The sequence below is a fragment of the Scyliorhinus torazame genome, unplaced genomic scaffold (assembly GCF_047496885.1).
Source record: "Scyliorhinus torazame isolate Kashiwa2021f unplaced genomic scaffold, sScyTor2.1 scaffold_161, whole genome shotgun sequence".
NCBI classification, from domain to species: Eukaryota; Metazoa; Chordata; class Chondrichthyes; order Carcharhiniformes; family Scyliorhinidae; genus Scyliorhinus; species Scyliorhinus torazame.
This window is the reverse complement of record NW_027307888.1, coordinates 152,497-169,628: the sequence shown is the minus strand read 5'-3', so window position 1 is coordinate 169,628 and position 17,132 is coordinate 152,497. Positions and strand designations below refer to the sequence as shown.

The window sequence follows — 17,132 nt, the reverse complement described above, 5'->3', positions numbered from 1 at the left end:
CAAGAGCAGTGCCCTTTATACATGTTAACCGTGAGAGCAGTGCCCTTTATCCATGTTGCCCGTGAGAGCAGTGCTCGTTATCCATGTTACCCGTGAGAGCGGTGCCCTTGGTGCATGTTACCCGCGAGAGCAGTGCCCTTTATCGATGTTACCCGCGAGAGCAGTGCCCTTTATCGATGTTACCCGCGAGAGCGGTGCACTTTATCCATGTTACCCGCGAGAGCAGTGCCCTTTATCCATGTTACCCGCGAGAGCGGTGCCCTTTATCCATGTTACCCGCGAGAGCGGTGCCCTTTATCCATGTTACCAGCGAGAGCAGTGCCCTTTATCCATGTTACCCGCGAGAGCGGTGCCCTTTATCCATGTTACCCGCCAGAGCGGTGCCCTTTAGCCATGTTACCCGCGAGAGCGGTGCCCTTTATCCATGTTACCCGCGAGAGCGGTGCCCTTTATCCATGTTACCTGCGAGAGCAGTGCCCTTTATCCATGTTACCCGCGAGAGCAGTGCCCTTTATCCATGTTACCCGCAAGAGCAGTGCCCTTTATACATGTTAACCTTGAGAGCGGTGCCCTTTATCCATGTTACCCGCGATATCGGTGCCCTATATCCATGTTACCCGCGAGAGCGGTGCCCTTTATCCATGTTACCTGCGAGAGCAGTGCCCTTTATCCATGTTACCCGCGAGAACAGTGCCCTTTATCCATGTTACCCGTGAGAGCGGTGCCCTTTATCCATGTTACCTGCGAGAGCAGTGCCCTTTATCCATGTTACCCGCGAGAGCCGTGCCCTTTATCCATGTTACCCACGAGAGCAGTGCCCTTTATCCATGTTACCCGCGAGAGCGGTGCCCTTTATCCATGTTACCCCGCGAGAGCAGTGCCCTTTATCCATGTTACCCGCGAGAGCGGTGCCCTTTATCCATGTTACCCGCGAGAGCGGTGCCCTTTATCCATGTTACCTGCGAGAGCAGTGCCCTTTATCCATGTTACCCGCGAGAGCAGTGCCCTTTATCCATGTTACCCGCAAGAGCAGTGCCCTTTATACATGTTAACCATGAGAGCGGTGCCCTTTATCCATGTTACCCGCGATATCGGTGCCCTATATCCATGTTACCCGCGAGAGCGGTGCCCTTTACCCATGTTACCTGCGAGAGCAGTGCCCTTTATCCATGTTACCCGCGAGAACAGTGCCCTTTATCCATGTTACCCGTGAGAGCGGTGCCCTTTATCCATGTTACCTGCGAGAGCAGTGCCCTTTATCCATGTTACCCGCGAGAGCCGTGCCCTTTATCCATGTTACCCACGAGAGCAGTGCCCTTTATCCATGTTACCCGCGAGAGCGGTGCCCTTTATCCATGTTACCCGCGAGAGCAGTGCCCTTTATCCATGTTACCCGCGAGAGCGGTGCCCTTTATCCATGTTACCCGCGAGAGCGGTGCCCTGTGAGCATGTCACCCATGAGAGCAGTGCCCTTTATCCATGTTACCTGCGAGAGCAGTACCCATTATCCATGTTACCAGCGAGAGCAGTGCCCTTTATCCATGTTACCCGCGAGAGCGGTGCCCTTTATCCATGTTACCCGCGAGAGCGGTCCCCTTTATCCATGTTACCCGCGAGAGCGGTGCCCTTTATCCATGTTACCCGCGAGAGCCGTGCCCTTTATCCATGTTACCCGTGAGAGCAGCACCCTTTATCCATGTTACCCGCGAGAGCCGTGCCCTTTATCCATGTTACCCGCGAGAGCAGTGCCCTTTATCCATGTTACCCGCGAGAGCGGTGCCCTTGTTTCTGCTCTTTCAGGCTGTGTGAAGGTGAGTGAGGAACATTATTCTGAACTTGGTGCTCGCCGCGCACTGATGCCCATTCTTTGTTGACTGTCTGTCTAATACTGGCCCTTGTTTTTCCGCAGACGACGACACTGATTGGCCTGTTGAAGACTGCGCGCCTGTTGCGTTTGGTCCGCGTGGCTCGGAAGCTGGACCGTTACTCAGAGTACGGAACCGCTGTCCTTTTCCTGCTCATGTGCACATTTGCCCTGATTGCGCATTGGTTGGCTTGTATCTGGTACGCCATTGGCAACGTGGAGAGGACCTTCCTCCAGCCAAAGATTGGCTGGCTGGATTCGCTGGGTGAACAGATTGATAGACCCTACAATGAAAATGACACTTCATCCGGTCCGACTATTAAGGATAAATATGTCACTGCCCTTTACTTCACCTTTAGCAGTTTAACAAGTGTGGGTTTCGGTAACGTGTCGCCCAATACAAACTCTGAGAAGATCTTCTCCATCTGTGTCATGCTGATTGGCTGTAAGTACCTGGCCTATTGAAGCATCGCTCAGCTAATTGTCGGGTTTGTGACAAACGGTAACCAGAACAATGTGTGTGAATGTGTGTTGACGGTGTGGATCTGCTGTTCCTCGCTCCACACTTTCCTGTGTCACCTACAATCACCATCAAGCCCACAGGAGATTGTTCTCACTCTCATACCTGACTGGCTCCAATACGATGGAGAATATTCTGGTTTTCGATGAGCAGGAATCTGACAAGCGATTGCCCCCTTTATAGAAACAAAACCTTATTTTCATTTGATTTGCGAACATTGACCAAAATCCTCCGGCGGTTGGGATTTTCTGTTGCCGCCGGCAGTGCACCCCCCGCCCACGGGTTTCCCGGCTGTGTGGGGTGGCCGTAATGGGAAATCCCACTGACAGGGGGCGGGAAGAGAGAGTCTGCCCCCCCCCCCCCCACCAGCCCTTGTACTATCAGCCAATGGGAACAGCTTTTTTCTTTGTCTGCCTTATCTAAACCATCTTGTGCACCTCTATCAAATCTCCCCACAGTCTCCTTTGCTCCCAGGAGCTCACACCCCAGCCTCCCCAAGCTAACCTTGTCGCGAAAATCCCTCATCCCAGGCCCCATTGTGGTCAATCTCCCTCCGCATCCTCTCAGTCTCTCAGACGCTCCCTCTGTGTGTCTCTGCGCAGTGTGTGTACTGGAGAAGTGTGCAGCATTTTGAATTTGGTGTTTTATTGCAGAATTACTGTTATTGATCTCTGTCTCCGCAGCCCTCATGTACGCCAGTATTTTTGGGAATGTGTCTGCAATAATCCAGCGTTTATACTCGGGAACAGCCAGGTACCACACACAAATGCTGCGAGTTCGCGAATTCATCCGCTTTCATCAGATTCCGAACCCACTGCGACAGCGATTGGAGGAATATTTTCAACATGCTTGGTCGTACACCAATGGGATCGATATGAATGCAGTGAGTGAGAGGCAGAGTGAGGCCAGCAGCCAATGTGCTGACCAGCTTGTGGTTATTTGCTGTGTTTGGGACAGTGACAGAGTAACTGGGAGTTGGGTAATGGGAGCCCAGGAGGAACAGGCAGCTTTGCACAGACCTTCACCCGACTGAGGGTCTTCCTGACCTCATGTCCAGGTCTGTCCTCGTCACATTGATCACTTTGACTGGTCAACATTCTCATTATTGTCTAATGTGACTGTCACGGTGACAGAAGCTGAGCTCCATTGACTGTGGTCGTTTTCATCCAATCATTCCTGTGATAAAATCTCTCTCCTGTACCTTGACCCTGTCCATGACTCTCTTACTCCAAGTTACAAACAGTCCTACCACATCCAGCCTTGGTTCAAACATGGACAAAGGAGCTGAATTGCCAGAGGTGAGGGGGGAGTGACTGCCCTCGACACCAAGGCAGCATTTGACCGAGTGCGGCATCAAGGAGCCCGAGCTAAACTGGAGCCAATGGGAATCAGGGGGGAAACTCTCCGCTGGTTGGAGTCGTACCCGGCACAAAGGAAGGTGGTTGTGGTGGTTGGAGGTCAATCATCTCAGCTCCAGGACATCACTGCAGGAGTTCCTCAGGGGAGTGTCCTAGGCCCAACCATCTTCAGCTGCTTCATCAATGACCTCCCTTCCATCATAAGGTCAGAAGTGGGGATGTTTGCGGATGACTGCACAATGTTCAGCACCATTCACGACTCCTCAAACACTGAAGCAGTCCGTGTCCAAATGCAGCAAGACCTGGACAATATCCAGGCTCGGGGCTGACAAGGGGCAAGTTACATTCACACCACACAAGTGCCCGGCAATGACCATCTCCTACAAGAGAGAATCTAACCATCGCCCCGTGACATTCAATGACATTACCCTCGCTGAATCCCCACAATCCACATCCTGGGGGGTTACCATTGATCAGAAACGGAGCAGGACTCTCCATATAAATACTGTGGCTACCAGGGCAGGTCAAAGGCTCGGGACCTTACAGCGGGGACCTCACCTTCCGACCCCCCCAAAGCCTGTCCATCACCTACAAGGCACAAGTCAGGAGTGTGATGGAACACTCTCCACTTGCCTGGATGAGCTCAGCTCCAACAACACTCGAGAAACTCAACACCATCCAGGACAAAACAGTCAGCTTGATTGCTCCCCTCCCACAAACATTCAAACCCTCCACCACCGACACACAGTGGCAGCCGTGTGTACCATCTACAAGATGCACTGCAGTAACTCACCAAGGTTCCTCAGACAGCACCTTCCAAACACACGGCCACTCCCATCTAGAAGGACAAGAGCAGCAGATACCTGGGAACCCCACCACCTGGAGGTTCCCCTCCAAGTCACTCACCATCCTGACTTGGAAAAAATAATAATAATCTTTATTATTTTCACAAGTAGGCTTACATTAACACTGCAATGAAGTTACTGTGAAAAGCCCCTAGTCGCCACATTCCGGCGCCTGTTCGGGTACACAGAGGGAGAATTCAGAATGTCCAAATTATCTAACTGTCCCAGCAACAGTGAAGGAACGATGTCCTGCAACTCCCTCCCTAACAGCACGGTGGGTGTACCTACACCACATGGACTGCAGCGGTTCAAGAAGGCAGCTCACCACCACCTTCTCAAGGGCAATTAGGGATGGGTAATAAATACCGGCCATGCCCACATCCTGGGATCAGGAAAAACAATAGGTGGAATTCAACCAAACGATTTCTCAGAGTCATTGTGGGTGGGATTGGTGGGGTCTTTCCCACCGGGGTTCTGGGTCTTTCCCACCGGGTTCTGGGTCTTTCCCACCGGAGTTCTGGGTCTTTCCCACCGGAGTTCTGGGTGTTTCCCACCGGGGTTCTGGGTCTTTCCCACCGGAGTTCTGGGTCTTTCCCACCGGAGTTCTGGGTGTTTCCCACCGGGATTCTGGGTGTTTCCCACCGGAGTTCTGGGTGTTTCCCACCGGAGTTCTGGGTGTTTCCCACCGGGGTTCTGGGTCTTTCCCACCGGAGTTCTGGGTCTTTCCCACCGGAGTTCTGGGTGTTTCCCACCGGGATTCTGGGTGTTTCCCACCGGAGTTCTGGGTGTTTCCCACCGGAGTTCTGGGTGTTTCCCACCGGGGTTCTGGGTCTTTCCCACCGGAGTTCTGGGTCTTTCCCACCAGAGTTTTGGGTGAGATTTACACGGCGATACATTAATTTACGTTCAGTTGACTCTCCCCAGTTGTCTCTCGCGAGATTCAATGTCTTTGTCGAGCCACCGTGTTGGGCGTAACGAGATCGGTAAATCACATCCAACATGTTCTTGTGGAATATTTAATATGTTTCAGCCATCATCCCTCTCTATCTTTCTGCCTCACTCTTTTTTCTCTCCCCTATTCCTCTCCATTCTCTATCCCCTCTTTTTCCCCCTCACTTACCTCAAGCTCTCCTCCCTATCCACCTCCTCTCACTCCCTCTTTCACCTCTATTTCACCCCCTCCCCTCTGTCTCTCCCCTCCCTCTCTCCCCTCATCTCTTTCCCCCCTTCCCCTCTCTTTCTCCCTCTCTCTCCCCCCTCCTGTCCCTCTCTCATCCCCTCTCTCACTCCCCCCCTCTCTCCCCCCTCTCCCTCCCCCTCTCTCTCTCCCCCCCTCTCCCTCCCCCCTCTCCCTCTCCCCCTCCCTCACCCCTCTCCCCCCTCCCTCCCCCCTCTCCCCCCTCACCCCCCCTCTCACCCCTCCCCCCCCCCCCCCCGAGACACACTCACGCTCCCTCTCTCGCTCCTGCAGGTTTTGAAAGGGTTTCCGGATTGCCTGCAGGCTGATATCTGCCTCCACCTGAACCGCAGCCTCCTGCAGCACTGCCGAGCTTTCAAAGGGGCCACAAAGGGCTGCCTGCGGGCACTGGCCATGAAGTTTCGGAGCACCCACGCCCCCCCGGGGGACACGCTGCTCCACGCCGGCGATGTGCTGAGTGCCGTTTACTTCATCTCCCGCGGCTCCATCGAGATCCTGCGCTCCGATGTGGTGGTGGCGATTCTGGGTAAAGTTTCACAATTACTCTGTGGGGCGGGGGGGGGGGGGTGCGTGTGTGTGGGGGGGGGTATGTGGGGGGGGGGTGTCTGTGGGGGTGTGTGGGAGTGAGAGGGGGGTGTGTGGGTGTGTGTGTGGGTATGGGAGGGGTCTGAGTGTGGGGGGGTGGGTGTGTGTGTGGGTGTGTGTGCGGGGTGGTGTGGAGGTGTGTGTGTGAGGGTGTGGGTGAGGGTATGGGAGGGGTCTGAGTGTGGGGGGTGTGGGTGAGGGTATGGGAGGGGTCTGAGTGTGGGGGGGTGGGTGTGTGTGTGGGTGTGTGTGCGGGGTGGTGTGGAGGTGTGTGTGTGAGGGTGTGGGTGAGGGTATGGGAGGGGTCTGAGTGTGGGGGGTGGGGGGTGTGGGTGAGGGTATGGGAGGGGTCTGAGTGTGGGGGGTGGGGGGTGTGTGTGTGGGTATGGGAGGGGTCTGAGTGTGGGGGGTGTGGGTGGGGTGAACGCCTCAGTCCCGGCTGTGGTGTGGGCACCGGTGTCGAGACCTGCGTGTCCGGGAGTGTGTCACCTCCTCCTTTGTCCAGTGGTTGAGTTGGTGGCGAGGGAGGCGGTGTAGGGTCGGGGGTGGTGGTGAATGTCGCTGGGGGGCCAGCGGGTGCCAAATCCCGGAGGGAGACTGTGTCCTGCCGCCCGTCATGGTGTGCCACGTAGGCATATTGTGGGTTGGCACGGAGGAGAAGAACCCTTTCGATCAGGGGATCCGATTTCTGACTCCTCGCACCCTCCCGGAGGAGGACGGGCCCTGGGACTGTCAGCCAGGACGGGAGCGAGGCCCCTGAGGTGGACTTCCTGGGAAGACAAACATTCGTTTGTGAGGGGTGTCGTTGGTGGCTGTACACAGGAGCGACCGGACGGAGAGGAGCGCATCGGGGAGGACCTCCTGCCAGCGGGAGACTGGGAGACTTCTAGACCGTAGGGTCAGGAGGACGGTCTCCCAGACCGTCACGTTCTCCCTCTCCACCTGTCCGTTCCCCCGGGGGTTGTAGCTGGTCGTCCTGCTCGAGGCAATGCCTTTGCTGGGCAGGAACTGACGCAGCTCATCGCTCATGAACGAGGAACCCCGATCACTGTGGATGTAAGTGGGGAACCCGAACAAGGTGAAGAGACTGTGCAGGACCTTGATGACGGCGGCAGAGGTCATGTCGGGGCATGGGATGGCGAAAGGGAAACGTGAATACTCGTCAACAATGTTGAGGAAGGACACGTTACGGTCAGTGGGGAGGGGAGGGGCCCTTTGAAGTCAATGCTGAGACGCTCAAAGGGGCGAGAGGCCTTCACCAGGTGAGCTCTGTCGGGGCGATGGAAGTGCGGTTTGCACTCCGCGCAGACCTGGCAGTCCCTGGTCACGGTCCGGACCCCCTCAATCGAGAAGGCAGTTTGCGGGCTTTGACGAAATGAAAAAAACGGGTGGCCCCCGGGTGACAGAGGTCATTGTGGAGGGCCCGAAGTCGGTCTACGTGTGCGCTGGCACATGTACCGCGGGATAGGGCATCTGGGGGCTCATTGAGCTTCCCAGGTCGATACAAGATATCGTAATTGTAGGTGGAGAGTTTGATCCTCCACCTCAGGATCTTGTCGTTCTTGATCTTGCCCCGCTGTGTGTTGTTGAACATGAAGGCAACCGACCGCTGGTCAGTGAGGAGAGTGAATCTCCTGCCGGCCAGGTAATGCCCCCAATGTCGCACAGCTTCCACTATGGCCTGGGCCTCCTTTTCCACTGAGGAGTATCGAATTTCGGAGGCCAGGAGGGTCCGGGAGAAGAAAGCCACGGGCCTGCCCCCTGGTTGGGGGTAGCGGCCAGAGCAAAGTCCGGCGCATCGCTCTCCACCTGGAACGGGATGGACTCGTCCACCGCGTGCATCGCGGCTTTGGCAATGTCTGCCTTGATGCGGTTGAAGGCCAGACGGGCCTCAGCCGTCAGGGGAAAAAGGGTGGATTTAATGAGTGGGTCGGCCTTGTCCGCATAATTGGGGACCCACTGGGCATAATAGGAGAAGAACCCCAAGCATCTTTTCAGGGCCTTGGGGCAGTGGGGGAGGGGGAGTTCCAGGAGGGGGCGCATGCAGTCGGGGTCGGGCCCTAGGACCCCGTTTTCCACCACATAGCCAAGGATGGCTAGGCAGGTTGTGCGGAAAACACATTTCTCCTTATTGTATGTTAGGTTAAGGAGCTTGGCGGTGTGGAGGAAATGTCGGAGGTTAGCGTCATGGTCCTGCTGGTCATGGCCGCGATGGCAACATTATCCAGATACGGGAACGTGGCCCGCAGCCCATACTGGTCAACCATTCGGTCCATCTCCCGTTGGAAGACCAAGACCCCATTGGTGACGCCGAAGGGAACCCTGAGGAAGTGGTAGAGGCGGCCATCTGCCTCGAAGGCAGTGTATTGGCGGTCCTCCAAGCGGATAGGGAGCTGGTGATAGGTGAACTTCAAGTCAACAGTGGAGAAGACTCGATACTGCGCAATCTGATTGACCATATCAGATACGCAGGGGAGGGGGTACGCATGGAGCTGCGTGTACCGGTTGATGGTCTGACTGTAGTCGATGACCATCTGGTGTTTCTCCCCAGTCTTGCCGACCACCACTTGGGCTCTCCAGGGGCTGGCACGAGCCTCTATGATCCCTTCCCGCAGGAGTCGCTGGACCTCCGACCTGATAAAGGCCTTGTCCCAGGCACTGTATTGTCTGCTCAGAGTGGCGACGGGCTTACAGTCCGGGGTGAGGTTAGCGAAGAGCGAGAGTGGGGTGACCTGAAGGATCGCGAGGCTACAGACAGTGAGGGGGGGGCAGGGGTCCACCGAACCTCAAGGTAAGGCTTCAGAGGTGGCACTGAAAATCAAGACCCAGTAATAGGGCAGCGCAGAGATGTGGGAGGACGTAGAGCTTGAAATTCGCGTACTCTACGCCCTGTACCTAAAGGGTTGTGACACAGTACCCCCGGATCTCCACGGAATGTGATCCGGAAGCCAGGGAGATTTTCTGGGTCAAGGGTAAAATTGGGAGGGAGCAGCGCCTGACCGTCTCTGGGTGGATGAAGCTGTCTGTGCTGCCGGAGTCGAAGAGGCAGGTCGTCTCGTGCCCGTTGATCTGGACGGCCATCATGGATTTAGTGAGGGGATGAGGTCGAGACTGGTCGAGGGTGATGGAGGTGAGTTTCGGAAGGTGGGTGGCTGGTCGGGAGTAGCGGAGGCCAGCGTACGACTGGGTGATCAGGAGTCCCGGGAGGCGGCGGGGTGATTCCAAGATGGCGGCCCCCACGGGTCGCACGAGGTGGGTGACATGGTCGATGGCGGCCCCCACGGGTCGCACGAGGTGGGTGACATGGTCGATGGCGGCCCCCACGGGTCGCACGAGGTGGGTGACATGGTCGATGGCGGCCCCCACGGGTCGCACGAGGTGGGTGACATGGTCGATGGCGGCCCCCACGGGTCGCACGTGGTGGGTGGCGTGGTCGATGGCGGCCCCCACGGGTCGCACGAGGTGGGTGACATGGTCGATGGCGGCCCCCACGGGTCGCACGAGGTGGGTGACATGGTCGATGGCGGCCCCCACGGGTCGCACGAGGTGGGTGACATGGTCGATGGCGGCCCCCACGGGTCGCACGTGGTGGGTGGCGTGGTCGATGGCGGCCCCCACGTAGCGGGTGGCGTGGTCGATGGGGGCCCCCACGTGGCGAGTGACGTGGTCGATGGGGGCCCCCACGTGGCGAGTGACGTGGTCGATGGGGGCTCCCACGTGGCGGGTGACGTGGTCGATGGCGGCCCCCACGTAGCGGGTGGCGTGGTCGATGGCGGCCCCCACGTAGCGGGTGGCGTGGTCGATGGCGGCCCCCACGTGGCGGGTGACGTGGTCGATGGCGGCCCCCACGTAGCGGGTGGCGTGGTCGATGGCGGCCCCCACGTGGCGGGTGACGTGGTCGATGGCGGCCCCCACGTGGCGGGTGGCGTGGTCGATGGCGGCCCCCACGTAGCGGGTGGCGTGGTCGATGGCGGCCCCCACGTGGCGGGTGACGTGGTCGATGGCGGCCCCCACGTGGCGGGTGACGTGGTCGATGGCGGCCCCCACGTGGCGGGTGGCGTGGTCGATGGCGGCCCCCACGTGGTGGGTGACGTGGTCGATGGCGGCCCCCACGTAGCGGGTGACGTGGTCGATGGCGGCCCCCACGGCAGCAGTCCCGAAGGGCAACACGCAGCGTTGCTGCTGCTGCGTCTGGAAACTTTCGGAACAGGTCGGGCCTGGCAGACTTGGCGAAGTGGCCCTTCTTTCCGCACCCGTTGCAGATCGCGCTCCGTGCTGGGCAGCATTGGCTGGGGTTCTTACCCCGACCACAGAAGGAGCATCTCGGGCCTCCGGAGTTGGCGGATTGATGCATGGCACAGGCTTGCGGCACACCCGTGTCGGGTGATGGTGACGTCCACGAGGGTGCCGCGTGGTCGGAGGTGAAGGCATCCATGTTATGGAAGCCACTTCCAGCGAATTCGAGAGCTGCACTGTCTCTTGGAGGCCGGGTGTTCCCCCTTCTCGCAGGCGTTCCTGATCAGCAGCTCCGTGAGCTGGGCAGCCGATACCGCCTGACAACTACAGTTCCGGCCGAGTACCCACAAGGCGCGCAGGAATTCGGCCTGCGATTCTCCGGGGCGTTGACGCTTCGTGGCAAGGAGATGCCTAGCGTACACCTCATTTACTGCCTTCACATACTGCCCCTTCAGCAGCGTTATCGCCTCCGCGTACGAGGCAGCGTCCCTGATAAGGGGGAAAACCTGTGGGCTTACCCGGGCTTGTGGGGGTGTGTGTGTGGGTATGGGGGTGGGGTGTATGGAGGGGGTGTGGGGGGGGGGGAGTGGGGGTGTCTATGTGGGGGATGTGTGTTGGGCTGTGTGTAGGTATGGGGGAGCGGTGTGTGGGGGGGGTGGGGGTGTCTGTGAGGGGGTGGGGGTGTCTGTGAGGGGGTGGGGGTGTCTGTGAGGGGGTGGGGGTGTCTGTGAGGGGGTGGGGGGGGTGGGGTGTGGGTGTGGGGTGTGTATGGGTATCGGGGGGTTGTGTGGAGGGGGTGTGTTGGGGTGTGTGTGGGTATGGGTGTTGGGGGGTGGGGGGGGGGAGGGGTAAGGGGCAGGAGATTAATTTTTCCCAGTGGGTTCTGGGGGCTGAACATTGTCAGCTGCTGATATTCCAGAGGAGACGAGGCTACGGAGTAAGTGCTGGAAAATAGGGTTAGGACAGTTAGCTGGTGCAGACTCGATGGGCTGAGGGGCCTAGCTGTGTGCTGCACAACTCTGGCTCAATGAGCACACCCTTTGCTCCTCGTAACAGTGATTGACGGACAGCCTCACTGACCTGACAACAGCGACTGAGAGCCAGACGCAGCGTCTCAGACTGAAGGGACGATCATTTAAAACAGAGATGAGGAGGAATTTCTCCAGCCAGAGGGCGGTGAATCTGTGGAACTCTTTGCCGCGAGGCTGTGGAGGCCAAATCACTGAGTGTCTTTAAGACAGAGATCGATAGGTTCTTGATCAATAAGGGGATCAGGGGTTATGGGGAGAAGGCAGGAGAATGGGGATGAGAAAAATATCAGCCATGATTGAATAGCGGAGCAGACTCGATGGGCCGAGTGGCCTAATTCTGCTCCTGTGTCTTATGGTCTTATGGTTAATATATTTTGGGGCGATGGTACCTGCAGACGGGCAGCGTTCTCCCAGAGCCGTGATCGAGTGTCAGACTCCATCTTTGTGCTGTGGGGGAGACCCAATGATGGCTCCCAGTCTACCCCACCCTAACCCGCTGGACAACACTCCCCACCCCCCCCACCCCACCCACACCCCCCACACCCCACCCCCACCCCACACCCCCAAACCTCCCCCACACCCCCAAACCCCCCCCACCTCCACCCCCCCACCCCAACCCCCCACACACACAACCCCACCCCCCCCAAACCCCACCCCCACCCCACCCCCCCCAAACACCCCCCATCCCCACCCCCCACACACACAACCCGACACCCCACCACACCCACACCCCAAACTCCACCCCCCCACCCCCCCATCCCCACCCCCCACACACACAACCCCACACCCACCCCCACCCCCATACACTTCACACACACCCCACCCCCATCCTCACCCACACATCCCCACCCCACACCCCGCACAGACAACCCCCCACACCCCACACCCACCCACGCCCCACCCCCACACCACACCCCAAACACCCCCCCCACCTCCCCCCACCCCCACCCCACACCCCCACCCCACACCCCCAATCACCCCCCACCTCACCTACACCCCACACCCCCAAACACCCCACCCCCCACCTCCTCCACCCCCACCACACCCCCACACCCCCTCCACACAACCCCCCCACCCCCCCCACCCCCCACCTCCTCCACCCCCACCACACCCCCACACACCCCCCCCACAACCCCCCCACCCCCCCTGCAGTAATGTGTGTCTCGCTGCCGCAGGGTTTGCAATGCCAGCTCAGTCTGAGGCATTCAGAGTCTTTCTCTCTCGGAATTTCCAGGTCAGAATGACATTTTCGGGGAGCCAATCAACTTGTCCGCACGGCCGGGAAAATCAAACGCGGATGTCCGAGCGCTAACCTATTGTGACCTTCACAAAATCCAACGGGAAGACCTCCTGGACGTATTGGACATGTACCCGGAATTCTCCGACCATTTCTGGTCTAACCTGGAGATAACCTTTAACCTGCGGGACGTGAGTACTGCTTCCTGTGTTTTTATAAACTCACCAATCACTCGTCAGACCCTGTGTACACACGGTGTGGCTTCATTTATTCATTCCAGACACAGGGGAATGGATCTACACAGAGTGTGTGTCTGTGTGTGCTTGTGTGGGAACATGCGTGTGTGTGTTGTAGTGTTGGGTGTTCTGATGTACAGATGAACCAACACGGTTGTATTTGGTACAACGCTGTTTTATTGTTATTTACAGTTCTGTCTTGATACTCTGCACCTGGTGACTCCCTGTGTGTGATGTTAATCAGGTCCTGTCCTTGTCCTGGTCTCCAGATCTACTGGCCACCAGGTGTCGTGTTTCTTCTCTTATACTGTCTCTGTCCTTGTCTGTGATTGGTTGTCGTGTTATGTGCTGATTTGTCTGTTGGTGTCTATCATGATGTGTGTGTTGTGATGTGTGTTTGAATATCATGACATCCCCCCTTTTTTTACAAGATTATGTGCCTACGTGGTTATAAATACAAATGTGTCGTGAGTGCATCTAAAAGTGTGTGTGCGTGATATTTACAGCAGGTGCATGTGCCGTAACTATATACATGGGGCGATGTCGGGTGTGTCATGCTAACGAGGTTGTACCATATCAAAACAGGAAGAAAAAACTTTGAAGTGTGGTCCGGTCAAACGATATCTGGAATGATAAAACAGTAACATGTTACAATACAATAGTTTCTAAACTTTAACGTGTGAACAGTCTCATAAGTCCAGTCTAGTAGGTGGGCGACGAATTCGGGTTGACCGCCTCAAGGGTGGGTCGAGAACCACCGGCTGAGGTGCGAGCCTGGCCACGGGCGGCGACAGAAGGGGCATGATCTGTGGCAGCTCCACGAAGTCATCCTCGGGAACCAGTGGAGGACCCGGCGTGTGTGTGTGGTTCCGTTGCGAGCGTGGAAGTAGGCAAAGGGCTCGGCGATTGCCCCTACGCACGGATCCATCCGTCATGCGTGCCAGGAACGAGGTGGAGTCTTTTTCTTTTTATGTGTGTGGTGGTGCTGTCGGATGGCATCTTGTAGCTGATGGGTCGTTGACATTGAAGAGGTACCATCAACAATATCATTCGAGGTGATGGATGTGCCAGATGTTGAAGTCGGATGAGACTGTGCATGCTGGTTCTGGCCACATGCTGTGCTGGAAGGGTGATTCTGCTGAGAAGCGTTGAAGCTTGTCGCTTTGGAGACAGAATTGCTGCTCGCATCAATGTCTGGTGATGGTGTGAAACTAGAACCTTGCATCTGATAGGAATATGCCGTCTGGCCAGGCTGGGGTGCAGCAAATCCTGGGCAGTAACTAAGGCATCCAGTCTGTAGTGCAGATTGCGCTTGCGGTAGTCCTCCTTCGGTCTTGATTCCATTAGTGGGCAATCCGTAGTGCTGGCCTGTTTGAGAATATGCTGCATAGACTGCTGGCTGCTGCAGGCCTGAATACTGGGTTTGTCCTGATTGTCACGTGATCCATCTCCTGTCGTTGTGGCATCTGCTGTCACCCTGAGCGTGCCATCACTGAGGTTGCGACACTGCCTGTCTGGAGTAAAGTCCGGCTTACGTGAATCAGAGTCAGCGTTTGGTTGCTCCCCATCTGGAGTCTGGTCTGTTTTTTGTTGATGCTCCCCGTCCGGAGTCTTAGCAGGTTCACTGGAGTCAGCTGAGGTTTCTTGAAGCTGCACGTCTGGAGTCGGAACATGCAGGAATGCATTGACTAGTGGAGAGGTTCGAGCAATTGAGCGTGGAAGTAGTGTGGTGTCACCGTAGTTACCAGTGGTCTCACAGTGATCGTCGAGTGCCTCTGTACGCACTAGCTGAGGTCTGTCACTTTGTACCTTTTGCATGGGAAGTGGGATGCTGTCGTCACTCGTCTCACATCCCGTGGATAGATCCTCAGTAGCTGCTTGTTGTTCACTAGGGTTGGGCAAATTGTCAGAGTTTTCATCTGGTGGTGAAAACAATGTGGGTGGACTGTCATTGTCTTGCCGTTGTCCTTCATTTGGGCTTTTCTTCTTTGGGATTTTAAATCTTCCCCCAGACATTGCAGAACCTTGTTCATTTCCCTCAATTTCTCCCATATGTAGGGCAGCAAATATTGGATCCAATGTTTCTTTCGTCATTGTACTAGTTTCCAAAGAACAGTCCGTTTCAAATTTCTTCTCAGTTACTTTATATGCATCCTTTTCTAATGTACATGCCTTCATAGTCTCTGGGTCTGATTTTGCTGGGACTGGCACAGTCACAGTATCTCTTCTACTGTTCTCAATTGCCCACATTCTACTCCCCAGACATAAATGCTTACTCTCTGGAGTTAATGTGGTACAATGGATAATCGGGTCGACCTTATCTGCATCTTCACCATCACTGGAAAGCACAATTGGTTCACTTGAAACTGCTGCGGGTTTTAAGTGCTTTGTCTGGCTACTCGATGTTGGTGTCCTCAGGATTCTTGCTCGAATGTTCTGCTCATTTATCAGTGGAGTGTGCATAGGTTCAATGTGATTAATATTCCCCTCAGGGTTTGAAGAGTCATTACTGACTAACTGCTGGTCTCTGAAGCTGGGATTTTGCGGTTTTGTGTTGAAGGAAGACAGTTGTCCCTGCTGTAGATATGATTCAGGTTGTGTTATTTCCATTAAATGAGGATCAATGTCTTGTCCATTTTTTCAATCCGTACTAAAGTACTGGCAATTCTCAGTCTGCTCCTTGCAAGTTAAACATACAAGTAATTTCTTTAGCAAATCCTCAGCACCCTTCTGTGACTGTGCAGCATTATTAATATCTCTTCGGCTAGAATGATCCTGAAGGTCAGCGCATAATCCTTTTTTCTTCGGGCTTGGAAGAGGCGATTCCTTTGGCTTGTCTTCATTTGGGCTTGAACAGTCATCAGCGCTGTGCCCTTCATTGTAGCATGATAGACCGTCATGGCCGTCCTGCTGTGCAGTGGAGCGTGGTAGGCTGTTATAGCCTTCTTGCTGTTTACGTGAGCATGGCAGACTTGCATCGTCCGCCGCTAGTTGGTCAGAGGAGGTTGCTAGACCCTCATGGTCTTGTTCCTGCAAAGACTGCGCATTGGAGTCAAGCATTTCTGCCCTTGTGGAGTCTGCCCACGAGCTCGCTGTGGAGTCTTGTGATACTGGAGTCACGTCTTGTTCCTGCAAGGACTGCGGTGTGGAGTCTTGCGTTCCTTCTATCGTGGAGTCGGGAACGCTGAGCGGGACGTGGACCACGCTCTGTGTGGCAGCAGGCGGCTCTCTGTGGGCTTGCACCGCTCCCTGTCTCTTAATTTCAGGCTGCAGCATCATCCGGCACTGATAAGTTGGGACGTCGCATCTGCTGGATTGAAGATCCTCAAATCCGAAAAATGAATCCGCATCTGCGTCGGATTCAATGTGAGGGTCGCCAATGTGCAACACGAAAGGTTCATCTGAGTCGTAGTCGTCTAGGACCATGGAGCTGTCATTGGGCTCGCGAGGTCCAGAAAAAATGTAAAGGTCGGTATCGAAGTATTCGAGGTCGGAATCATCGGTTTGTGCGTAGGTAACTGCTTGTTGCAGGGTTCTTCAGAGGTCAAATTCATCTCCTGGTTCAATTTGAGGCATTGTGCTGTCATTCCAGGTGAAGGAAGGTTGTTTTACAGCTTTAACAGATTTTTTCTTTGATTTGGGACGTTTCCCCTTTAAATTGGATTTGAGACGTTTCCCCTTTAAATTGGTGCGGTCTGGGGCCTCTGACATCCTGACGCTCGGTATGTAGCACGTCGGAAGCGATTGCGCATGCGCAGATCGCTGTTCCTTCACCGATGGCCGTTTTCTTGACTGCGCATGCACGGCGTCTCGCGCACGCGCAAACGAATCTTCCGGTTCTGCGCACTTCTCGCGCAACTACGCTAGTGTAGTCCCTTTAGCAAGATGACCGCCGACCTCGACCCAAATCTCTCTCTGGTCCGGGATTTCGGCCTCGTGGTGAGTACTGGTGCTTCTCTTACCTTTCCTTGCCGATTGGAGTGTGTTTTCCTCACAGTATTTACCGAATTTGTCCAGGACTG

General features: G+C 56.0%; 1 protein-coding gene across 1 annotated transcript in view; it reads left to right on the top strand.

Annotated features, from left to right (window-relative positions):
- Positions 1–17,132, top strand: part of LOC140405631 (voltage-gated inwardly rectifying potassium channel KCNH2-like) — a 103,450-nt gene that overhangs the window by 35,843 nt on the left and 50,475 nt on the right. The window contains exons 2-5 of the mRNA XM_072494170.1: positions 1,910–2,309; positions 3,068–3,267; positions 6,059–6,316; positions 12,877–13,065. Coding sequence (XP_072350271.1) covers positions 1,910–2,309; positions 3,068–3,267; positions 6,059–6,316; positions 12,877–13,065 — 1,047 coding nt within the window. The remainder of the gene's footprint in view (positions 1–1,909; positions 2,310–3,067; positions 3,268–6,058; positions 6,317–12,876; positions 13,066–17,132) is intronic.